General features: G+C 27.7%; 1 protein-coding gene and 1 non-coding gene across 3 annotated transcripts in view; both read left to right on the forward strand.

Annotated features, from left to right (window-relative positions):
* Window positions 1–1,982: 1,982 nt before the first annotated feature.
* LOC100200424 (DNA-directed RNA polymerases I and III subunit RPAC2) lies at window positions 1,983–4,777 on the forward strand. The gene is made up of 3 exons (XR_010640879.1): window positions 1,983–2,275; window positions 2,854–2,984; window positions 4,330–4,777. It is a non-coding gene; the product is annotated as a DNA-directed RNA polymerases I and III subunit RPAC2 (transcript).
* A 4,253-nt stretch (window positions 4,778–9,030) lies between these two features.
* The window catches only part of LOC101238105 (nucleolus and neural progenitor protein), a 110,664-nt gene continuing 94,243 nt past the window's right edge, over window positions 9,031–25,451 (forward strand). Inside the window, exons 1-3 of one of the 2 annotated variants that reach the window (XM_065805894.1) lie at window positions 9,031–9,210; window positions 14,587–14,738; window positions 20,540–20,631. In XM_065805894.1, the coding sequence (XP_065661966.1) occupies window positions 9,120–9,210; window positions 14,587–14,738; window positions 20,540–20,631 (335 nt within the window). In that variant the 5' untranslated portion in view covers window positions 9,031–9,119. The remainder of the gene's footprint in view (window positions 9,211–14,586; window positions 14,739–20,539; window positions 20,632–25,451) is intronic. The other variant, XM_065805893.1, reaches the window with a different exon arrangement.

Genomic DNA, 25,451 nt, shown 5'->3' on the forward strand with positions numbered 1-25,451 from the left:
TGGCCCCCACCCCACCCCGACGGTTACGGCTCTCTCTCTCTCTCCCTCTCTCTCTCTCTCTCTCTCTCTCTCTCTATATATATATATATATATATATATATATATATATATATATATATAGAGAGAGAGAGAGAGAGAGAGAGAGAGAGAGAGAGAGAGAGAGAGAGACAGAGAGAGAAAATAAAAATATAATATAACAATTTTATATTGTTAATTTTACTATTTTAAGTGTATTAAAATATATATTAAATTCGTTTTTATTAGAAAAATTTTCTAATTGTTACACCATGCTGATAGAAATTAGTAACTTTTTCGCTTTATCGTTTTTAGCTTTAACGACAATAAACCTATATATATATATATATATATATATATATATATATATATATATATATATATATATATATATATATATATATATATATATATAGTACTGTGAATAAGTTTAAGAGCACTTGTATAATTAGACGTATTTACAATTTTTTTCCTATGTAATTTTTTTAAAGCGTACTTAAGTTTAATAACATATAAGAAAAGCTGAAAGAATATATTATTTTGAATAAATAAACAAAATTGATGAGGAAACATGAGGGATTTGTTTGTTTATTTATTAAAACGATGTGTCATAACACTACATCCAACAGGATATTCGAAGAATGCTGATTAAAGAAACTGGCTCCGTTGAAGATTGAAAGAAAATTGGTAGACCTTCTAAGCTAACAAAAGATAACAATAAATATTTAAAACCCTATCTTTAAGAAATACAAAAAAAAGCATCAACCGAGCTGGCAAAAGACATTAACTCAGCAACTGGGGAAAATGTTAGCTCTTCTTTAATTTGACGGCACCTACTTAAATCAGGATTAAGAGGATGTTTTGCAATTCGAAAACCATTATTACGGTGTGGCAATAAAGAAAAACGACTTAAATATGCAAAACAATACAAAGATTGGGCCTAGGAAATATTTAATTGGGTTCTGTACACCGATGAGCCCAAATTCGGAACGAAAGGACGCAAATATGTTTGAAGAAGAATTTAAGAAGCCTCTCAGCTCGAGTGTTAAAACCCTACTATTAAACACAGAGGAGACTCTTTTCAAGTTTGGGGCTGTTTATCTTTATCTGGATTAGGTGATTTAATCAAAATAGGGGGGCGACTCACCGGGGAACGTTATGTGGATATCCTAAGACACCATTCTGTATCATCCGGAATGAGACTAATAGGTCATAATTTTATTCTGCAGCAGGACAATGATCCAAAACATTGTTCCCTAGTGGCAAAAAATTATTTAAATGAAATGGCAGAGGAAGGAATACTGGAATTGATGACCTGGCCTCCCCAGAGTCCAGTTTTGAATATAATTGAGCATATTTGGGATTACCTGGACAGAAAGAAGGTCGAACATGCTCCCCGAAATGCTGAAAAATGTTTTGAAGTACTTCTAAGAGAATGGCACAACATATCCCAGGATTTTATAACTAACTTGTATGAATCTATTCCCCGGCGAATATTGGCTGGGATTGAGGCAAAAGGAAGACATAGTAAATATTAAAAGTTTTTTATGAAGCTTGACATTAAAAAGTTTGTAATTGTTCCATATTTTGTGTGAAATACATGTGTTTTAATAAGTTAGTAATTTAGAACTACAAACTTAAATATTAGAGAAGAATTCTCCGGGATTTCTACAAATCCCGGAGAATTCTTATATAAATATTGGAGAAATTGTTTTATAAATAACAAACTAATTAGCTCAATACAGATAACAATTCTTATCATAATCGGTTAATAATTCTTATCATAATTATATTAAAATCCTTCCATATACCGAAAAATCAATCGTTATTTTATTTTTGTTTTCATTTTATATTTTATATTATTATTTTTTTATTTTTGTAGCTTTTAAGTACTTTTAAGTATTTTTAAGCTTTTAACTAAATTTTCTTATTTTGCGCTAAACTTCTTTTAATAAACTCTACCGGATATTCGATATTATTAACCGGCTTTTATACATTATTTTTCTGCTTCTAGAAAGTAGACCTCAGATATTAATAAATAGTCTGAAATTTTACTAATTTTAGGGATAATATAAAATTTTATGTTACCATTTCGTTCAGTATTCAATAAACACTTCTGTCTAAAATATTCATTAAATTATTTAAAATCACCCGGTAGTATGGAATGCTTAATTGGCATATCATTAAAATATTCGTATTTATTGGTTGTGCATCTATCTTATCAATATTTTTGATAATTTACGACTTTATATTTTCTGAGGTATATTAATCTAGTTGATTTTCTATATGATACTTTATATAATAAGTAAGAAATCTAGATGTGCGTGTACAAACAAATATAAACACACCTGTGCTTTTCAGCTATATATGCTGCGATAGGCATCAAACATTAAAGAGTTTTTTTTAACAAGCATCTAAAGAAAATAATTAACTTTTCCGTAACATAAGTCATTTAAGTTTACCAAATGACCTTTTAATAGAAGTAATGTTATTATGCCCATAATTGATACACATATTTGATACCAATATTGATTTTTTGTAATCTAGTCCCCTGTTCAACAGGCTGTTAAAATTTCTAAAATAAATTTTTGCATAGCAGGTTATTATGAAAAAACTTGATAATAAAATTTTATAACAAATATTTTAGCCCAGTTACTATAATTTTCAACAAAAAGTTTTTTTTATAAATAATTTTAGTTGCAGCTAAAGATTTACAAAAAATTTGTTGATATTAACTTAACCATTCTGTTGTAGCACCATGCTATGTTTAGTCCTAAATTGTTAGTTTCACTAATACTTCAGAGTAATTTTTAATGTAAATAATTATTGCTTTTGTAGGACTTCCCTTGGAGTTGTTTTAAACATTCTCCTTGCTATTTTGGATTACTTATACCTGCATCTAGTATTGTAGCATTTGTTTGTACCTTCTTTAATTGGTTAGGATTAAAGTTTTTTATACATAATTGAAAGTAAGTTGTTTATGTTTTTCATTTTAATTCTTAAATGCAAATTGGACAGAATCATAAGTTTAAAATGAATATGAATTTAAAACACAAACTTCACAATTTTTCAACTTGAATTTTTTAAAAAAACTTTCAATTATTTTAAAACTGAATTAGCATATAGTTATTGTAAAAGTATAAAACTGCATCATCAAACTAAAAATATAGAATTTATTTCTAGACCAAAAAATTTAATTCTAAACCAGCAATTAATAGCCATTTTTATAGATGCTTGTTACGTTAATATGCTTGAAAAACCTTTTGAGACATCAATATGTCAATTAATGGAACAGTTTATCCTAAAAAATATAACTGATCTTAAAAGTAACTGTTGATAATAATAAAACTTCTTATAACAGTTATCTGACTTATTATAACAGTTATCTGACTTAAACTCTTTATGCTTTGAACCCATTTATACGAGTAACAAACCATTTATCAATTTTTAAAGTAAATTGAAAATAACTAATTGTCCCTAAAAGTAGATAAGTTAGTGGGTTCAAGAGTTGCTAATGTGCTATAGTTTTTCCACTACTGGAAATATCTTTTATTGATAATATATACTATACTCATAATAATTTTTATTATTTTAAATAGTAATATAATTTAATAAGTTTTTGCATTTAAAAATTGTCTTGTTTACGGCAAGTTAAAAATGTGTGCACATTTAGAAAGTTGGGCTTTTAATATTGTCTGAAAAATTTTTATAGTTGTGAAGTTTATTAATTTTGTGTTTTATTTTACTAGTTAATAAAAATCAATTTAAAAAAATGGAAAATAGTTACTAAAAAATATTCACTATCTAACAGTTAAAAAATGTCCCAAGGTTGAAAAAAATTTTTTTTTTTTACCAATATATAAATTTATAAATTACATTATTAATTTTATAAAATATAAAATTTAAAGAAAATTTATTATCCTAATAAGTTTTCATTAAATTGGTTAAAAAGATTTTATGATGGTTTATTTATTCTATATTGTTAGTTAAAATTATTAATACTTATGATAATGAAATTAAATCGCAAGTTTTTTTTATAACAAAGCATGTAATTAAAAACAAATATATGATTTTGTTGATGTATTTGTCATAAATATTAAAAAGCTAAATATAGTTAGAATTAATGATAATTTTTTTAATATAAATTGTAACAACACTAATAGAATGTTTTTATTATTATTGAGTGGGTCAAGTAAAGATTGAAACAACATAATTAAAGTATAAGTATTTACTAATTAAGTGCTATTTTTTATTGTATGCTGTCTCTTGATAGTGAGAATCTTGTATTATGTTTTTTTTTAATTTTATTTTCAGTAACAAATTTATCATGAATGGTCTTATACCTGAAATTAATATACATAAATTAGAAAGAGTCAAATTAAATGACCCTGATGATGAAAAATGCCAGACATTTGTTTTCCATAATGAGGATCACACAATTGGCAACTCACTTCGATATATGATCATGAAAAACCCTGAAGTTCAATATTGTGGTTATAGCAATCCCCATCCATCAGAGCCTAAAATTAATTTAAGAATACAAACACATAAAATTGCAGCCCCAGATGCACTGCAAAAAGGACTTCTTGATTTGCAAAATGTGTGTGATCATGTATTAGCTACATTTCAAAAATCTGTTCAAGAATTTAAAGATAGAGCATCTGAAAAGATGAAAACTGACTCTGAAGATGACTGCAGTGACAGCGGTTAACAGGAAGTTTTTATATTCCTTATGTTTATAGAAAAAAAATTTAGTCTCAAATGTTTTTATTTTTTTTTTAGTTTGATATTAATTAAGTTGACTATGTTTTTAAGCTTTTTAAAATTTTGTCTTACAGAATTATATTTTATATTTTTAAAAATATTGAAATTTCACATTTAGTTTTGTTATGTCATAAAACAGGGATGTCCAACCTTTTTGCAATAATGGTAGTTTTTTTGTTGCTTTTTTTTGTTTTGTTACTTCTTTATAGGCTTCTTTAAGTTCTTTATTGTTGGGTAATTCTATCGCTTTTTTTGAAATTTATCTCTAACAATTTCAGCTTTAACATAAAATTGGTTTGTAAATAAATCCAACTTTCTTTTTAAAATCACAGAACTTTGTGTCAAATTCATCAATTAAAATACTTTAAAATGAGATTACAATATCTTTCAAAGTCAAGAGTGAGAAGAGTGATAATGTCTTGAAATGGACAAACGTTTTTAAACTTAATTGTTGTTTCAGAAATTTTAATTTTAAAACAAATGTTTCAATATTTTAAAACATTTTACTTCTAACACATTTAAGTCTTTACCTTGCAACTTGACATTTAATTCCATTCACCCAGTCAATATTTTCAAACAAACTTGTGTCTTTCCATTTACTTTTTAGAAACTGAACTATTTCAAGTCCAAAATATTAACATCCAAAATATTTTTAGAGTTGCAGCTCAACTAAACCACCTAACTTGACAGAAAATAGTCACATTTCCAGCCTCCTAATGCAAATGTCTGGATTAAGGCTCCAACTTTTTAAAAAGTTAACAGTTCGAATAACAAGTTACGTCACATGCTTTATTTCTAAGACATTTGCGCAAAACTTGTTAATTGTCTGATATATAAAGTAGTAATATAAAAGAGTATGGAGGAAATTTTAAATATATTTTTTTCTGTTTGCGTACTTGCTCTATCTGTAGTGACACCATAGAATTTTATTTCTGGTAACTCAGAGTTCAGTAGTTATTTTTTTACTTCAATGAGAATATCTTCTCTTTTAGTTATACCCTTTATTTGATAAACATATAACATGGCAGATCTAACATATAACAGTTCTTCAGTTACTTCAAAGTTCTTGGTCACACCTCTAACATGGCTGGCTGAGTAGTATGACCTATATCTATTGGTTCATTCAGTGCTAGACTATATGCTTCACAATTAGTTATTAATTTTTCTTTCAATGATAATTCAATATTCTTTTCTAGATCTTTAATTCTTCATATAACAGTCTGGTGTGAAAAACTAAGAGCCTTAACAAAGTCTGTTTTTTCAAGACATATCTTGTTACAAAACTGTCATACACATTTTTTTCTATCAAATTTCCAGTAGAAAAAGGTTTACCGCTCTTTGCAATAATTTCTTCTATCAAAAAACTTGTTTTGGTAGCACTCTATGAACTAAATACATTACTTTTCATCACTGGTTGTCATTTAAGAACATTTTACTTTAGCAATTCCACCTTGTTTATATGAAAATGTTCTTTTAAATTTGTCACTCATGTTTTCTAATATTGTATCTATTTACATTGTAACTTTTGCACATAAAAATTTTCTCCAGACAAATGAGGCATAATAAAGTTATTTTACTCGAGTACAAAATATTTGGTTGTCCAGAAAGGATTAAATACATGACTTTTTTACAAATATCATATTATGTCTTTTAGCTGCAGCCATTTTTAAAAATTTTAAGTAAGGCTGCTATTTAAAATATATATAATGTAATTTATAGTGCACATTTTATTATATCCAAATACAGATTTTTAATTCGAATCAAAATATATTGATAGCAGTAGTATACACAAGTTATATACACTAAAAATTATATATATTTAAAAAAAAAAATTTTTTAAAACTTTGAAATATTAGAAAGTGATGTTTGGGCCATGTCTGAGGACATTGAGGGCTTTGGTGGCCTGCAGACCATAAGTTGGACAACCCTGTCATAAAACACCCAGCTAGTTATAGTTCATTATTATAAAAAGCTTTTAAGTGAAAAAAAGATTACTTGGGTGATATATCTTGAGTGCTAAATTATTAGAATATCAGAATCAAAAGATAGAAGTATTTTAAAATGGTTAAATGGTAAAGTGTTTTAATGATTTTTTAATGAGAGGATGGAATTTTTGTTGTTATTTGTTGAAACAAAATCAGATCCAATTAGAATGTTTAAAAGATAATAACACATTTAAAATCTGTATTATTTAAAGAGATATATAAGAGATATATAAAAGAAAAAAAATGAATTTGGAAACTATAGAAATAGTTTCCAAATTCATTTTTTTAAATTGTTTTTGAAGAGAGTTTTTTTTTGAAGAGAAGTTTTTCTTTAATTTGCAATAATAGTAAAATGATTTATTAAATGTTTGTAAATATATTTTTAACACAAGCAGATTTAATTAAAGAAGCTTTAAGTACACTAAGTATATTTAGAAGTTAATAATTTGTTTATAAAATATCTCTTGGTTGAAATATCACTTTGTAGAAGTTAATAATTTATTTATAAAGTATGGTTAGTTGAAATAATGATTTTAAATTGTATTTTCTCAAAAGCTACTTAATTTTGACAAATTTTTTAAAATGATGTTAAGTTGTATGATATTTAGTTTCTATTTCAGCAAAAAAACAGTTGTCTTAATTTTACGGTTTGCAAGTAATTTAATTTTTTGTGAAGTACCCTTAAATCAAATCCACAATTTGATTTTGTTTCACTTTTTTTGTAGCATTAATCCATAAATCTTGGAATTTTTTAACACTATTAGCACATTTGTCTCTTTTCCTCAATACGGTATATTAGCATCCTTTGGAACTACTATTTTTTAGCAATTCATAACTTTTTTTAGGTACTACTACCTTTATATTGGTTAAATCTGGCATCCATTCAGGATTCCAGATTTAGCTAAAATAAAGTTAGTCATTTTTGTTTTTTAATTAGAGGAAGAAGTGGTTTTCCAACCATTCAGTCACATAAAGATCTGATGTCAAATCTGATTTACTGATAATAGTATTGGTTACCTGGACGCATCAAGTGATCTTTTTCAAAATAAGTCTCATCTTCTTTTAAAATATACAATTTTTTTATCACTAGTTTAAACAAATTAGTTCTTCCAATTGCCTTCATTTCTCTATCAAGTTTTTTTTCAATAAGGTTTTCCTTTTTCAATACTCTTTGAATGAAAGATGCACTGCCTTTAAACTTTGAAGCTGAATATTTTTGCAACTGAGATGAATTTCCATGAATTGAGTCAACTGTTGATTTTGCCTTCTTTTTGTCATTGTTTCTTGATTTTCCACCATTTACCTGTTTTCTGTTTATAGTTTTGTTCTCCTTACAACATTTTATGACAATTCCAACAGTTCATTTTGGAACTTTACACGCATTTATAATTATTGAATATGAGCATAAATTTCGAATTTTTTATTGATTTTCAGACTTTTTACTCAATATTGCTAACTAATCAGATGTAAGCAAGAATGCACTCACAGACAAAAAATACATCATTAAAAAAAATTATTAGAATCGACTAAGTAGTTATTGAGAACACTCAATTTATACTCAAGTGATGAATTATAAATTAAAATTAATAAATAAATTAGTCATTTGATTTTAACTCCCAAAAAGCTTTACTTTTTTTTTCTTTTGCAATTTGTAAGTAATTATTTTTCACTGTTCACTTTTATGTTTTATACCAAATGCTGATTTTTATATTGTGGATTATATATATATATATATATATATATATATATATATATATATATATATATATATATATATATATATATATATATATATATATGTAATTAACCTCCCCAAGGTCGAATTGGTCACTATAGTCAAGGAACCTCCTTGACTATAGTGACCAATCAAGGAACCTCATTGACTAAAGTGACCAATTCGACCTTGGGGAGGTTAATTACATTTAGCTTCCTGGAAGCTTCTTTTTAAAAAAAATTGTGGTTGCAACTCCCAATAACAAGGTGAAAGCGGTACTACCTGGGACATGGTGGAGATCAAACTCAGAATGATGATGATGATGATAATGATAATTAATGATGATGATAATGATGATGATGATATGATGATGATGATATGATGATGATGATGATGATGATGATGATGATGATGATGATGATGATGATGATGATGATGATGATGATGATGATGATGATGATGATGATGATGATGATGATGATGATGATGATGATGATGATGATGATGATGATGATGATGATGATGATGATGATGATGATGATGATGATGATGATGATGATGATTAATTTATTTTAATACAAATTATATAAAGAAAAAAAAAGTTAATAAAAATGAGTTAAAACTTGTTTGACATATTAAGCATGATGGAACACTACAAGGGATGGAATCAAAGATTATTAGAGTTTAATGGTCAGAAAGCTGACAAATTGTTATGGAAAGATGCAAACTTGTGTAAGTATTGCACAATATTGTTATGCTATTGTATTTGAAATTGTTGTAAATTTCTCTATTCACAAAAAGAAATACTTATTTAACCTTTAAATATTTATTGATATTGTTTATATAATTATTTATTGTTAATAAATTAGGTAAATTATTTTTAATATAAATTGATCCATTTAACATGATTTATACCATGGCATATTTTGCTGTACTGGTAGTAATAGAAAGAAGTAGATCATCACAGTGTTATCAATTTGCTCGTGATTGTATTTAAAGAGTGGAGCCCTTCTGCTTTTACAGATAAAATACAAGGGGCACACTTTGAGGCTTGGTTTTAAACAGATTTATGAGGGTTTTCTATTAAAATGGGTTTCCATGCTCCTAAGCAATATTCCATATATAGTCTCATGTATATACAGTAAAGAATGCGGAATGTTTCAGTTGTTCAATTTTTAAATGTTTCAAAATACATTAAACATCATAATGAGTTAACTTTGTGACTTGTTTTCCCTAATCACTTATCTTCACTTCTTGATTTGTGTCTCCTCTTTGAACCTAGTTTGTGATCAGTTTCTTCTTGTTCTCCTATAGTTGGTTTTAACCATGCAATGATCTCTATAAATCTTTTATCTCATACCTCTTCTTTAGACTCTATCATTGCACTACTTACTACTATCCTAAAGCTGACTGGGATTCTTTTTGTGATTTTCTGTGTGACACTCTTTGGTCTATGTCTTTAGCCTCTCTGCTGAAAAAATTATTAAATCATTTTTTTAAAATGCAGTATTAAGGTCATCCTCAAAAGGTCAATACTCTTCAATTCCTGTAACTTCTAGGTTACCACAAGGTTGTATCCTTGGTCTTGTATTGTTTTTTATCTATATCAATGATTTTCCTGACAACCTTACATCTAAAGTGACTATATGCAGACAACTCAACTTTACACTGCTGTTTTGAAAAAAAGTCTTCTCTTTTTGATTGCTTAGAACAGGCAGCCAATCTTGAATTTCTCTTAACAGCTAGGGGTTAATAGTGCCTTGTGAGTGTTTACTCCAATAAAAGTTAGTTATAAATAAACTTTTTATATTGTCTACATTACTATATTAACAAATGGAAACCTTCTCACAAAGTCTTCTTCTTTATTAGATTATCATTAAATACTGACCTCTCATGGAAACCATATATACAATTGATTGCAAAGTTAGCATCTGCTATGGTTGCTTCTTTTATCATGGTTGCCATTATCTTACTCTTGATTCCATTCTTTACCTCAATAAATCTCTTATTTTTCCCTGTATGGAATATTCTTGTCATATTTGGGCTGGTTCGTTTAATGATGGTCTTCCTCTTCTAGCCAAGGTCCAAAAAGACATTGCATACATAGTTGGACCTGCTTTATATGCCAAGTTTGTGCCTCTCTCCCATTTTCATAAGGTTGTATCTCTTTGTTGTCATAAGGTTGCATCTCTTTCTCTTTTCTACAAATACTATATATAATACAAATCAATGCTCAAATGGAACAATCATCTCTAGTTTGATCAACTCATTTTTGCTTGACTTGTCATTAATCAAAGTGGCATCCTTTTACTATATCTGTCCCTTCATGCTCTAAAAACTTTTATTCATCTTCCATCTTCATATTTTCTTGACTCATACAACTTTCAACTTTTCAGGTCTGCTGTCAACCGTTTCCTTGCTCTTTTACTATTTGTTTTCTAGTAGCTCCCAACTTAATAATGGTTGCTTTCAGCCTTGTGAGTCAGTTAGGCTTTAAAAAATGCCACTAAAAATAATTGTGAAGCACAAAAGTATCAGTTCATTATATTTCAATAACGTAATAGAAAAATTTGTTAGGCATCATCTCTAATTTTTCTGATTTTTACATTGTATTATTTCAGTTATCTAAGAGTCATTCCATATTAGTTAGTGACTGGGGTTGATCTTTGACCGTGACCGGGTTTGTGACCGGGGCTGCAAAAACATATACTTAAAGTATATTTTTTTAATTCAAAATTCATGTTATATTTTGTATATATATGCATATATAAACATCATTATGATCAACATGATCATCATAATAATCATTATTATCATCATGATCATGATGATGATCATCATCACCATTATCATCATGATCATCATCATCAACAACATAAAAGAGGAAGGCTAAAGTCTGATGATGATGATGATGATGGTGATGATCATCATGATCATCATCATCATCATCATGGTGATGATGATCATCATCATCCTTATCAGGCTTCAGCCTTCCTCTTTTATGCTTTTTCTCTAATATAAACAATCTAGAGCATTTTTTTTTCTTAACTAAAGCTCATTCATACAATATGTAAGGCACTCTCTTCAAGTTTTCTTACTTCTACCATTACCATTTTCTACTGAAGCTGCTACCTCTCTACATGCTGATACCTAAATTAGTTTAATCTTTTATAACAAACATTGTTCAATACAATGCTTTTCTAATCTGTCTAAGATTATGCCTCCTTTTCTTGTCTTGCTAGAATCATATCACACATCCATCTGATCATCTTCTCTTTCGGCAAATACTACACCATATAAATACTAAAGTTTATATAATAATGAAAGGATATTGTATGCCAGCATCTAAATACATAGCAAACATATATGTTTATATTTATAATATGTATGCATAAAGTGCATCTTGGAAGCTTTTATTCCTTCTGGAATAAAAGCTTGGAAGCTTTTATTACTTCTCTTCAATTTTAAGTCAAGCCTCGTTCTACTCCACATTTTTCACCATCTTGAGCAGTTGTTTTGCTAAATATAATTCATTTTTTTCATCTTTTTTACAAGAACATCTCTCTTAAAAACAAATGTCCTTTTATTATTATAAGAAGCCTATGTCATAAAGTCCTAAGGTTAAGCTCTGTTATTCTCACTTTACTAAATCTTGTATCTTATCTCAGATGTTAGGTTCTAGAGACTTTTGATTAGTCTTCAACAATGTCATTAGCTAAAGTAAGTCTAACATTTAATCTCTAATTCATGGATCTGATCTTTTTACTTTTCCCCATAATAAAGCAGAGTTATTTGCAAAGAAATCTTACTCTAATTTGATAATGGCACTTACTCTAATTTGATAATCTTACTCTAATTTGGTAACTCTTTCTGACAGTTAAACAGATTAACCCATTGTTAAACATCTGAATCAATTTGGCTTTCACTGCTAATATAAATTCTCAGCTAAACACATCTACAGTTTTTGCTCCAGAATAGATTTCGATCATAGTCTTAAAAAAGTGTTTTCCAGAACTCTCTTGAATTTTTGCTAAACTTTTAAAAACTGCTAAATAAGTGAATCCAATTTTTTAAAACTCTAGAAAACACTTTGACCTCTCCAACTATCCTATAATTAGTCTTCACTCTGTTATTAGGTTCTTTATATAAAGGTTTTGAGGTTATTAAATTATTTCTTTCTAACTGCAGTAGTGAAGTTATTCTTGATGGCCTACCCTCTACTTTACATCAAGTAATTTTAAGGGTACCACAAGGTTCTATCTTTGCTCCTGTATTGTTTCTTATCTACAATAACGATCTTTATGAAATCTAAAGTGGTTCTATTTGCTGATGACTCAACTTTACATTGTCTTGACTAAAAATCTTCACTTTTTAATTGCTTAGAACAAGCAGCCAATTTTAAATCTGATCTCTCTTCTGTAACAGCCTAAGGCTTGCAGTGGCTTATGGATTTAAATTCTGGACTTATCCACAATTTTTGTTAGACAACAAAACTCATTTATTTACTGCAAAAAAATATTGCAATATTTTTGGCATTTCTATATTGATGAATAACAACCCTCACACTCTCAGACGAAGTCTAAGAGCACATTGTAAATGTAATTAGACCTGCTTTATCTGCCAAGCTTGTGCCACTCTCCCATTGTTGTAATGTTGCATTTCTTTCTTATTTCTACAAATATAATCATGGTCAATGCTCAAACAAGCTCTCATCTCTATTATGATAAGCCAAAACTCAGTCTTGCTTGGCTTTTTATTCAACAAGTTTTACTATATCTGTCCCTTCATGCTAAATAACTTTTATTAATCCAGTTAATCATAATTTTTTTCTAGCCCCGGCTATCAACTTCTGCTACATCTTATAATTTTGTTGAGGCCGGGTTCGGGACCTGGCCCCGGTCAAAAAGTCTCATTTTTGGCCAGGGCCCCGGTCACTTACTATTCCATATAAGATGAGTCAATTTTTTTTTAAATTTTTTGAGTGATTATCTCAGATTTTTTTTAAATTTACACCTCCTTTAGGTTTTATGGAAAAAAGAATTTCCCAAAACTTTCAACTCTTTATCATAAAGTATTCTAAAATTATGGCAGCTGGAAAAATTAATGTCTTAGCTTAATTCAAGCAATTTTTTGCCTTTTTTAAAAAAACCACATTGTTAAATCCATATGAATACAAAACTAATTATCTTAAAGATTTAAAAACCGATGGCATAAGTTTTACATAAATATCTGAATCATCTACAGTTTTTTGTACAATTCCAATATACCGCGCATTATCATAGACACATGCAAGGTACATTCCAGCATGGGAATCATCTATATGGTCTGAAGTCCAGCCTTTTTTATTATTAGTTGTATTAACTGTTGCAAAACATGTATCACCAGATATATGATAACTTCATTCTTAAAGCGGTTTCTTTATTGTTTTTTCCTCCCTCCCCGTGTTGTTGACCCTGTTATTTGGCATACCTCTTAAATTAGACGTTTGTCAATAAATAAAGAAACAAACGTCAACATTTGTTAAAAATAATAATTTTTCGCGCCCTAATATATATAAAATTTTATTTAATATATATATATAAACATATATATAAATTTATTTTTTAATTCCGTATATATATATGTATATATATATATATATATATATATATATATGTATGTATATATATATATATATATATATATATATATATATATATATATATATATATATATATACATACATATATATATATATATATATATATATATATATATATATACATACATATATATATATATATATATATATATATATATATATATATATATATATATATATATATATATATATATATATATATATATATATATATATATCAACCCTAGGAATTAGGGTCAGCATTTGGCAATGCCGACCTAACAGTAGACCTGAACGTGTTTGAATTGGGCAAAAAGTTGCTGACCTCGTTTCTATGTTTTATGGTTCTATATTTTTGGATTCTATAATTAATGCAGTCTAAAATAAATTAAATGCTGAAATTTCAACAATAGTTTATATATGTATATATATTTATATTAACACTTGTTTTTTATCATTATATTGTTAATGTTGTTTTTTTGTTTTAGGTAAATGGGAGCCTTTTTACAAAGATTTATCTCATCTAATAAATTCCCTTCGTAAACAGTCACTTGAAATTCAATCAACTATTATTTCTAGAGTTTTATATAAACACCAAAATCAAATGCGAAGAGATATTCCTTTTCAATACTTTAAAAAAGTGAGAACAATTTTTTTTTAAATTTATTTTCTTAATTTGCTTTTAAGTTTTCTCAAATTGTTTTTATACAAAAAAATGTTTCTCACTATCCATCATCTTCCCACAACTTTTTTCTAATATTTTTGTTTCTCATAGAATTGATCAAGTATTTAGACTCCTGCTGATATTGTTGCTTTTGGTCAGTTAAATGCTAATCACAATATAATGACTTGGCTCAATTAATTTCACAAATTGAACTTGTAAACAATCTCGTCTTGTTACAAAAATTGTTCACTATATATATTATTAAAAATACAACTTCTCAATCCTCTTAATAATTAGCTAAGCTAATTAATGCCACAAATTGAAATTACATTACCTCCCACAACTCAACAAGAGCTCATATGTAATTATGATACTTTCGGTTCGCAAGTATTCTCCTCCCATAGCGAGTGAATCGAACAGGCTAACACTCTTTCTTACTATTGTTGGATAGTTTTGATTGGCGCTTCCCATACTGTTGTCAGCTTTGCCATTACCCCGAAGATTTATTTAAAAATTTAGACCATTATTGTGGACATGTTTTAAGTTCATTTCGGGAGGTTTGAATAGTGTCAAATCGTAATTGTCATCAGCTGTTAAATCTTTATCTTTTCTGTCTACACAATAATGCTGCAGATGAGAGAAATGTCAAGGTAACTTATGTCCATTGACTTCAATTTCAGTCATTAATTCATTATGCAGTGCTACTATACATCTTTTCAACCATCCCTGTGTGCACAGTGTCATATTCTTGGGTTTCACCCACACTTTAATGCCAATTTTCTATCCTTGAAACTCAATTTAAAAATTTTGTGCTAATTTCAATTCCAAGGAGTTTGAATGCATTTCTGATGTTAGCAAAAAATTTTAAAAGATGTACTGTGTTTTAATGGAATATTGTTGATCAAGAATACAGACCCGGGTATACCACATTTCGCTCTTACATTTGTTCTTTTTACCATCTGATGAACTCATTCAACAATTCCATTTCCTGATGGTTTTTCAACAGCTGGATAGATAAGTTTTACTTTAACCCATTTAGATGCCATGGTTTGCATAATATAAGATCTAAATGACTTGGAGTTATCTAGGAGAACTTTAGAAGGAGGTCCAAATGATGACCATATTGTTTCTAACAATTGAACAACCATTGTTGCACTTTCGTTGCTTAATGGTGTTCATATTGTGTATCTGCTTAGGCTACAATCAATACAGATGAGATGTAGCAATTAATCAATATTAGTAACATCGCAGGCTACTCTTTCCCATACTTTACTAACAGCAAGACTTCCTTTATTCCATGAAATTACATTAGGATCAATCGAATTACATTCATAACATTCAACAACAACCTGATTTACTCTCTTGCTGTTAATGTGGATATCAGCACGCCTGCATAACTCCGTATTCTTGGAAATGTGTGCTATTGAATGAATTCTTTACCACACTTATAAATGGTATTACATTCTTGCATTAAAATTTTGTTTTCTATCTATTTTGTTGTCACTCTAGTGAGTTATTTAGCAATATTTTGAGTAGTTGGCACCCATGTAACATTTACATTTATGGCATAATCCTCAACCAATTTTCCAAATATTTGAAGCCTTTGTTAAATTTACATTTTGCATTGCCTAGCCCATTTTACAGGTTTATTGCAAATCAATTCAGATTTTAACCAACTGAATACACTATGAGAATCAGTTTTAATAGAGATACCATATTCAGATCATATTATATATATATCATTCAATACCATATTCAGATCTTCAATACATGCATCTAATTCAGCTACGATGATATGCAAAGCATCAAACCTTGGTCAAAGCCATGTCACATCTTCTATATTTTGGTCATCTTGCATTAACACAACTCCTTTTCCCAGCAAACTTACATTACACAATACATTTAGAGATGCATTTGATTTAACATTCCATACACCTTTTGCCAGATTACAATTTAAGACTTTTTCTACAACTTCCTGCATCATTTCAATAAGATACTACATACTAACCATCCAGCAACTGGTAGATTAGCAACCAGATAACCTCATAATGAGAATATATCCCTCTTGATGAGCACAGTTTTGATAGTAGGAATTTTCATTCTTTTTTCAAAAACATTTTCTTTGTTAATGGATTTACTGTGACTTCCAATCTTAATGCACAAGCTGGATTTTTACCAAAGTATTCAGGTGTTTTTGTGTGAAGACCCCATTTTTTCATATGTACCACCAGCTTTCTTCCATTTCCATCGGTTGTTAAGGTATCATCAATGTATCCTCTTGTTGATTTTGTAAGTGCAGAATCTTGTTGGAGAACATATCGCAGTATTGAGCTCATCATTACTGGTGCTAAATTGAAACCAAAGCTTAAACATGTAAGCGCTTACCGCTGATTTTTATAAAGGAAAGTTTGATAAGGCCAATGCCTTTTATGCACATTAATTTGTAGGTCCACTACTAAGTCATTGCTATTTTTACTCTTGAGTCTCCAATCCCTCATTGCATTGTTTATGACAACTGCAACCCTTGTGAAGGGTTTTACATATGTGTTAAGCTCACGATAATCAAGCATAGATCTTATCTTCTTTTTATTATCTTGAATGACGCACATTAGCGGTAGTAGACCTTTACACAAGGCTTCAATGATAACTTAATCAAAGAATTATAGAATTTCAATTTTCCAGTGTCAATTCTTAGTCCGTCATGAGTCTTTATTAAATTAAATGCATACCCATAGTCATGTCGTATTTGTTTATTACTTCATCCACACTTAAAACCATGGCATCCACCAAACACCCATTTGTTAGGTGGTGTGTTTTAACACAAACTTTTTCACACAGAATCATTCCGCCCATTGTTTCTACAATGAGCGGAATCTGCTACACAAATCACTTTAAAGTTGAACAACAGTAACTTCTTGATGATGATTGATTGTGAGTAACCAGTATCCACAAACACTATAGCTTTTCTTCTATTTATTACAGAAGTAATAAATGAAAAAAAAGCTATTTTGCAAATACATAATGCGAGCTCATCCCCATTTAAGTTTTCCTGGTTTTGATGTTGTTTATAGAAGTCTTTTGCAGCATGTTTGTGCAAGCATTTCTTACATAAAACAGTACATTAAAGTGCAAAGTGATTCAATGGTTTACAGTTGTAACATTGCTTTTCTTTTTTTTTTTTTTTTTTTTTTTGTGTATGAATTGTCATTTTATTCCGAGTTGTCCAGTAACTTGCATTTACTTTTTCATTAACAAATAAACATACAGCATCTACTCTAGTTTGTGCAACTACGGATGCAATCTTAACAAAGTTGTCAAAGCTTAATGCAACTTTTCCCCGAAGAATGTTACGCAGAATAGCACTATCATTAATTCCAATAATGAATTGGTCACAAAGTTGGCCACCTGTCTTTGAAGGCAAGAACTTGAGTTACTCAAATCACTGTATGCGCAAACATCTGTATAGATTCTTCCTTGCTGAGATAAGTTTTAGCAAATTCATACTGTGAGATTAACAATGATTTTCTCATTTCCAGCGTTTCCAGTTTGTCACCAATTCTTGGTACAAAACGCCGTTTGGAATTTCTAATGCTGTTAATTCTTTTATGCTCTTGGCAGATCAGCAAGCAAGCACATTATGTGTTGGTCTGAAGTTATATTGTTTTTTTTTTTTATAATTCACCTCCCCAAGGCCGAGAAGGTCACTACAGATGAGGAGGCTACTTGAAGTTATAATCGTCTCTCAACTCTTTAACTCCGAAACATGAACCTTGACAAACAAGGCCGCTGCACGGAGAAACAAGTTTATTATGAAGAAAGATGTCATCTGTCGAATAAATTGCTTTGGGCATAGTCATATTGTTGAGATAGTAGACAGACTTGGTTAGCTTGTTATTTAACGCATTTAAAAGCCATCTTGGTTTTTAATATGTTTTTCTTACTTATAAACAACCTCACCTTGTTACAAAAAACGTTTACTATATGTACTATTATAAATACAACCTGTGACTCTTGTTAATAATTAGCAAAGCTAATTAATGGAACAAATAGAAATCACAATAAAAAGTTTATTTGCAATATGGTGTATAAAAGTTTTTTGAAGATTTTGTTAATAAAATTTAAATTTTAGATTATAGAAAATAGTTTTAATAATAAATACTTACTTTGAATAAATAGTTACTGTTGTAACTATAGTTACTGTTGTAACTAATATTTATTTACATAATCTGATTGATGGGCAAATAATTTTTTTCAACTGCAAATCTTTTAACTGTAATATATGAATGGTTCTATCATACATTAGGTAAAAAGGACTGTTGCTCTTGCCATATCAAAGGCTATTAACAAAGTCTGGCATTCTGTTTTTATTCACAGGCTATCTACTTTTATTTTTTTAGGAAAAATTTTCAAAAGAATCAAATATTTCCTCTAATCACACACTTTAAAGTTATCTTGATGGAAAACATTTTTCTTAACAATATCTTCAGGGGTACAACATGGTTTTATATTAGGTCCCATATTTTTTTTTTCATTTTTTTTTTCATTTTTACCACATAAAAGCTCTAGAGTAGACTGCAGTCAAAGAGGCTACTTGTTGTTTTTTTTTTAATTAAATTATATTTTACTTTTTTTGTACCTTAGGGTTGAGAGAGAGAGAGTTGCAAAAAAGGTAGATTTCTAGGGTAGATTCCAGATCTCTGGGTAGATTTTAACCTTGAGCCTCTTGATTGCGAGCCAAAAGATTATTATTAATAACCATTGATAATAATTAATAATAATAGTTTTAAATTTAATCCACCATTAATCTACTACTGCAATTAACTACATTAATATACTATATCTAACTACATTAATATACTATGTATAGTACTTATCTACAATAACAATTTTTCTGACAATCTGGTGACCAAAGTTTCTGATTTTGTTAATTTTTTTTTAATTGTTGTTATAATCTTTGCTCACACAGTAAGTTTGGCTAGTAATCACACAGTAAGATTGGCTATATATATGGTTATATATTGTTTTATATTGTTTTTAACATATTATTAACTTTAATCTTTAATTCAGAAACACAAAGTTTGGTAGACAAAGAAACTGCTTGGAAAAATAAGTTGATTGTATTATTTCCATAGATGTGGTGGGCTTAAACTCCAAAATTTTAAGGATATTCCCATTTAAAAATAATTTTAAGGATATATATTTTTTAAATTTTAATTCACCTCCCCAAGGCCATGAAGGCCACTACAGTCGAGGAGGCTACTTCTAGTTGTGGTTACAACCCTCTCTCAACTCTATAAATCCAAAACACGAACCTTGACGAACAAGGCCACTGTGCAGAGAAACAAGTTGAGTGCTGTACTACCAGGTACATGGTAGGGATTGAACTTGGAACTTCTTGCTTATGAGGCAAGCGCTCTACCACTACACCATTACCGCATTCCAGTTGAAAAATAATTTTGATGATACTCCAGTTAAAATCAGTTTTAAGGACATTTCAGTTGAAAATTATTTTTAAGGATATTCCAGATAAAAAATAAATTGGTTAAAACTTTTTTTTAAGTTTAGTAGTTCTTTTAAAAAAAGATAAGTTTAGGTTAAAACAAAGATGAGTTTAGATTAAAAACTAATACAATATTTTAAATGAAAATTAAAATAAATAGTCTAATTAGTTCAATTATTATTATTATTATTATTATTATTATTATATTTTTTAAGTTCAATTATTATTATTATTATTATTATTATATTTTTTAATTAATTTTTGAAATTTCATTTAGGTTTCTATTCTACTGCAAAGGCTGATTAAAGAAAATTTATTATTTAAAATGACAGAATACCTTCATATACTTTCTCCAATGTATAGTAAAAAGTGAGATTATTTTTTTATGGCTTTCAAAAAATAATATTCAATAATTTTAACTCTAAATAGTTTTCGTTCTTACCGCTAAAAGTTTTTCTATTTTTTCATGATCTTTTAAATTAAAGCTTATTACCACTAAATCCTTATAAAAATAAAAATTTTATGTGTTATTTATAAAAAAAGATTTCAAAAGGTTTTACAAAATAATTTGAATTACATGGTAAACAATTCTTTAAAACATTTCAACATTTTAAAATTGTGTCAAAACTATTTGGTTTTTTTTTTTTTTACAATTTTGTTTTAAATATCAAAAATCTCCTCAACTGTAGCGTCTTCTCAACTTTAGGGAGGTAAAAAAAAATGTATTAGTTGTTCTTAAGTATTAAAAAACAGTTTCTAACAGAGGTAGAAAGTAACAAATTACATCTACTTGTGTTACTGGAATTGAGTAGATTTTTTTTTTGTATTTCGACTTAAGTATTTTTTTTTAATGTGTACTTTTGCTTTTACTTAAGTATTTTTTTAAAAGCATTGTATTTCTCTACGTTTTAAATCAAATATGTTACTGCATATAAGAGTTTATTTCACAATTGTTTGATTTTAAAAATAGTATGATTTAGTTTTTTTTAGTTGATAAAAAATAGTGCCTGTGTCATTATAGTTTTTATTAATATATTAAGTGAAGTTATAAAGACATCAAACACATGCACCGCTGATGTTTCACATTTTATTCTTTCTTATTAGAATTTTAAAAGAAATTTAAAAGAAAATTTTATTATTTACTATGTTTACTAAATATTATGAAAAAACACGAAAAAATAAGTTTTCATTTTCTCAATTAATTATATATTCATGTTACTCAATTATTGACATTATTTTGAAGATGTTTCTTGTAAATCCGGCTAGTATTTATTAAAAGCATTTTTTTCATATATGCATAGCAGGCAAAGTTAGTGTTGTTACGACTATTAAATAATTCGACTGTCAACTAAATCTATTAATATATTTTCTAAAATGGACTAAAATCAACTAATACATTTTTAAAATAAAGTCAACTAAAAGACGGTTTTGTTAAAATATAAGAATAACTTATTATTTTGTCGTAAAAATAATAAAGTAATTTATATTTGCTTTCTATTTTTTAATATAATATCATTTAAATAATAATGAAGCATAACAATATGAGAGAAGGGCCACTCCGACAACAGGACAATTTATTCCCAGACCATATAAATCAAAACCATTCCCATATAAATTAAAGTCTTTACAATCATATTTACAATGTGTTTGTATAGATGTCATTGATTCATAGCAGCCTTTAACTGAGAAGCCTTTATTGCATCATTTTATCAAGGTTCAATTCTTGGATCTCTCCTTTTTTTAATTTATGTATATGTATGTATATATATATATATATATATATATATATATATATATATATATATATATATATATATATATATATATATATATTTTAGTTTCTTTTGTCTATTACTATTATTACAATTTTTATATACATGCATATACAATAAGATAAATAGCTAGAGCTAGAAAAAGACACTATGACAAATATTTTATTATAAAGATGTAGATATATAAACTAGAAAATAATATATCGTATTATTATTTACCACTTATATAATTTATATAAGTGGTAAATAATATATCGTATTGAGTTATATATGCAGTAGTTGTGTAGCGGTAAAGCGCTCGCTTTAAAGCGAGAGGTTCCGAGTTCAATCCCCACCACGCTCCTGGTAATACTGTGCTCAACTTGTTTCTCCGCGAAGCGGCCTTGTTCGTCAAGGTTCGTGTTTTGGAGTTATAGATTTGAGAGAGGGTTATAACCACTATTAAGTAGCCTCCTCATCTGTAGTGGCCTTCTAGGCCTTGAAGAGGTAAATAACAAAAAAAAAAAAAAAAAGTTTTAATACATAAAGAAGCATATAGTAATTGCTAAGCTGCTTATATAAAAGCATACATAAATGATTCAAAATGAATAAAGCCTCAAAACTAACAAGCATTATGTATGTAGATAATACAAACTTATTCCTTTCTAACTATGACATCGCTGAACTTTTTAAAACAGTAAACAAAGAACTCAGGCATGTATCTAATTGGTTCATGTGTAATAAGTTAACCTTGAATGCTAATAAAACAAAATGGGTTTCATTCTATTCGATTACAAAAAGGCAATTTCTGCCATCAAAATTACCTCAAATCTTTATCAATCAAATAGAAATAAAAAGAGATAATAGAAATAACAAATATAAATCATTTTAAGTAAAATATATTTTGAGAATATATATTGTAAATATATTTTGAGAAATAATAACTTTTTAAATGAACCTTTTTGTCAAACAAACTTTAATCAATTCTTTATTACCTATTGAGCGCCACACCTTTAGAATAAAATTGTTTTGTCAAATTTTAATTTTGAAGTACCTATTGCTTGTTACCTTTTTAAAAATAAACTAAAAAATCTGATTCTTTTATTAGATAATAATATTGAGTTATTATTACTAGTAAAAGTTGAAAATATATTTTGGTCTACTTTTTTATTGTTTATATACATGTCTACCTTAATTGAAGTTTATTCCTACTTATTTTATTTATTGTTCTTACACTTTTAAGTTTTTAATTTATATTGTCTGTATAAAATTCTGATCTTGATATTTCTTCAAAAACATAGATTATTTACCTTGCAATTTTGTAAAAGTTTATTCATTTTTTGTTTATCTTATTCTTGTTAAATGCTTATTTAAGATTCTGGCGAAAAGATCCTCGCGTTTTTTTCAGATACCTTGTTTATATTTGTTATATTTTCTATCATTGTAAGTTTATATTATTATTTTTATTATTGGTTATATAAGTTGTACAACAGCCAACAAATGTAAACCAAAAAAAAAGTGTTACCAAATATTTGGCAGCTGAATATTTGTTGCTTCAGCCGAGATTCTAGCCAAATATTTTGTATTCAGTATTCAGCAAAATCACTATTCGTGACATCTCTAGTTATAATAGTAAATGGTTTTGTTTTTAAACGAATAAAAAATATTAAAGATTGGAAATTTAATTCAAATGAAAAGATAAAATGATTTAATAATTTTTATTTGACTAAATCGACTTTTAGTCGATTAGTAGGAAGTCCATAGTCAATTAAATTGACTGTTCGATTTTTCTAAGTTGACTAATTTTTACTTTGATTTTTGTTGACTTTTAGTCGAAGTCGATAACAACACTATGCAAAATATAATGATAAATTTGCCAATTCTAAATTTTTTTTGCAAATTTTGTAAGAAAGAAAAAAAAACATGTTTCAACTAATAAAATGATTATTAAATAATTCAGCAATGACTTTTAAGGGTGGCGAGTTCATACCCTACATACGAGCCAAAGGGCATTCTGGTGAAAATTTTTTTATTTTACATGTAAATTTGTAATCATAAGTTTAAAAAAGAACGTAAAATATGTAAATAAAACATTATTTTTTATGATGTATGTAAATTAAACATTTCATTGTAATATAATATTTTTGAATTAAATTTGTTATTATTTTCCATGTAATTTACTAGTAAATTTATAAATTTTTCAGGAATGATCTAAGGTTTTGCATGAGGGTGGCGAGGGTATAGAAGGCTAAAGCTAGCTCTGAAATAATTACATGTTTCAGCATTCAAAATCAAGGTCGACATTTGGCAATGTTGAATTCTGACGCTAATTTTTTGCAGATCTCAGTATTTTAAAACTAAATTTGTTTCCTGTTTCAGATAAATCTAAAGCAGCAAACTTTTGTTTAAATATTAAATAAAATAATTAAAGGAAAAAAGAAAAAACGAATGTTGTATGTAAATTCTATAAAACAATTAAAAGAAAAACGGAAAAAGTAAAGTTTTTTGTAAATTTTAAATAAAATAATTAAAAAAGTCAAAACAAATGTTTTAATTAAATTCTGAACAAATTTATTTGAAAATACAACAGTAAAACGAACATGTTAATTAAATTTTAAATAAAATAATTAAAACAAAAACAAAAAAAGAAAATTCAATTCAATTCTAAATTAATACATTTTTATCAAACCTTGGAAGGGTTTAATAAATCAACAAATATGAAGCCAAGAATGGAGGCTATTTAAGATACACTATCTTTCGTAACTAAGTCAGAACTAACTTACTGACTCTAAACTTTGTTATAAAAAAAGACTTAATTAAATACAGTTATTTAAAAAAAAGTTTTTTGATTTCTAAAATGTAAAGTGACTTATGGGCCACCTCGAGTATATGTATATGTGTGTGTGTATATATATATGTATGTGTTTATATATATATATATATATATATATATATATATATATATATATACATATATATATATATATATCAGTACATGTGATGAATAAAATCGGCCAGAGCGATATTTTGCACTCGTAATACTGAAATTGGTTGCCGTGGTGCCAGCCATAAATTATGTACCCAAGTATGGAGAGGGGGTCACTCAAGAGCGTACTAGTGCGTGGAAGGGAAAGGGCAGATGATTTTTCATTTGAATTTTTTTCAAAAAAGCTTTGGTTTTTTAGTTAATGCATTTGTTTATCTACTGGAAAAAATATTTTACTGCAACTTTAATATTAAATAAAAACAATTAAATATCGCCATTTAAATGTCGCCAAGCTGACAACATAACATGACGTAACATAATATGACAACATTGTTTCCTATTGTTTTTTATTCTTGATTTGTTATTTATATATGCATAGACACTTTTAGGATTATTTTTTGAAATAAGTGCCAAGTTTCTTTCAAAATTGCGAATACTTTTTTTGACAAGAT

The sequence above is a fragment of the Hydra vulgaris genome, chromosome 09, assembly GCF_038396675.1.
Source record: "Hydra vulgaris chromosome 09, alternate assembly HydraT2T_AEP".
NCBI lineage: Eukaryota > Metazoa > Cnidaria > Hydrozoa > Anthoathecata > Hydridae > Hydra > Hydra vulgaris.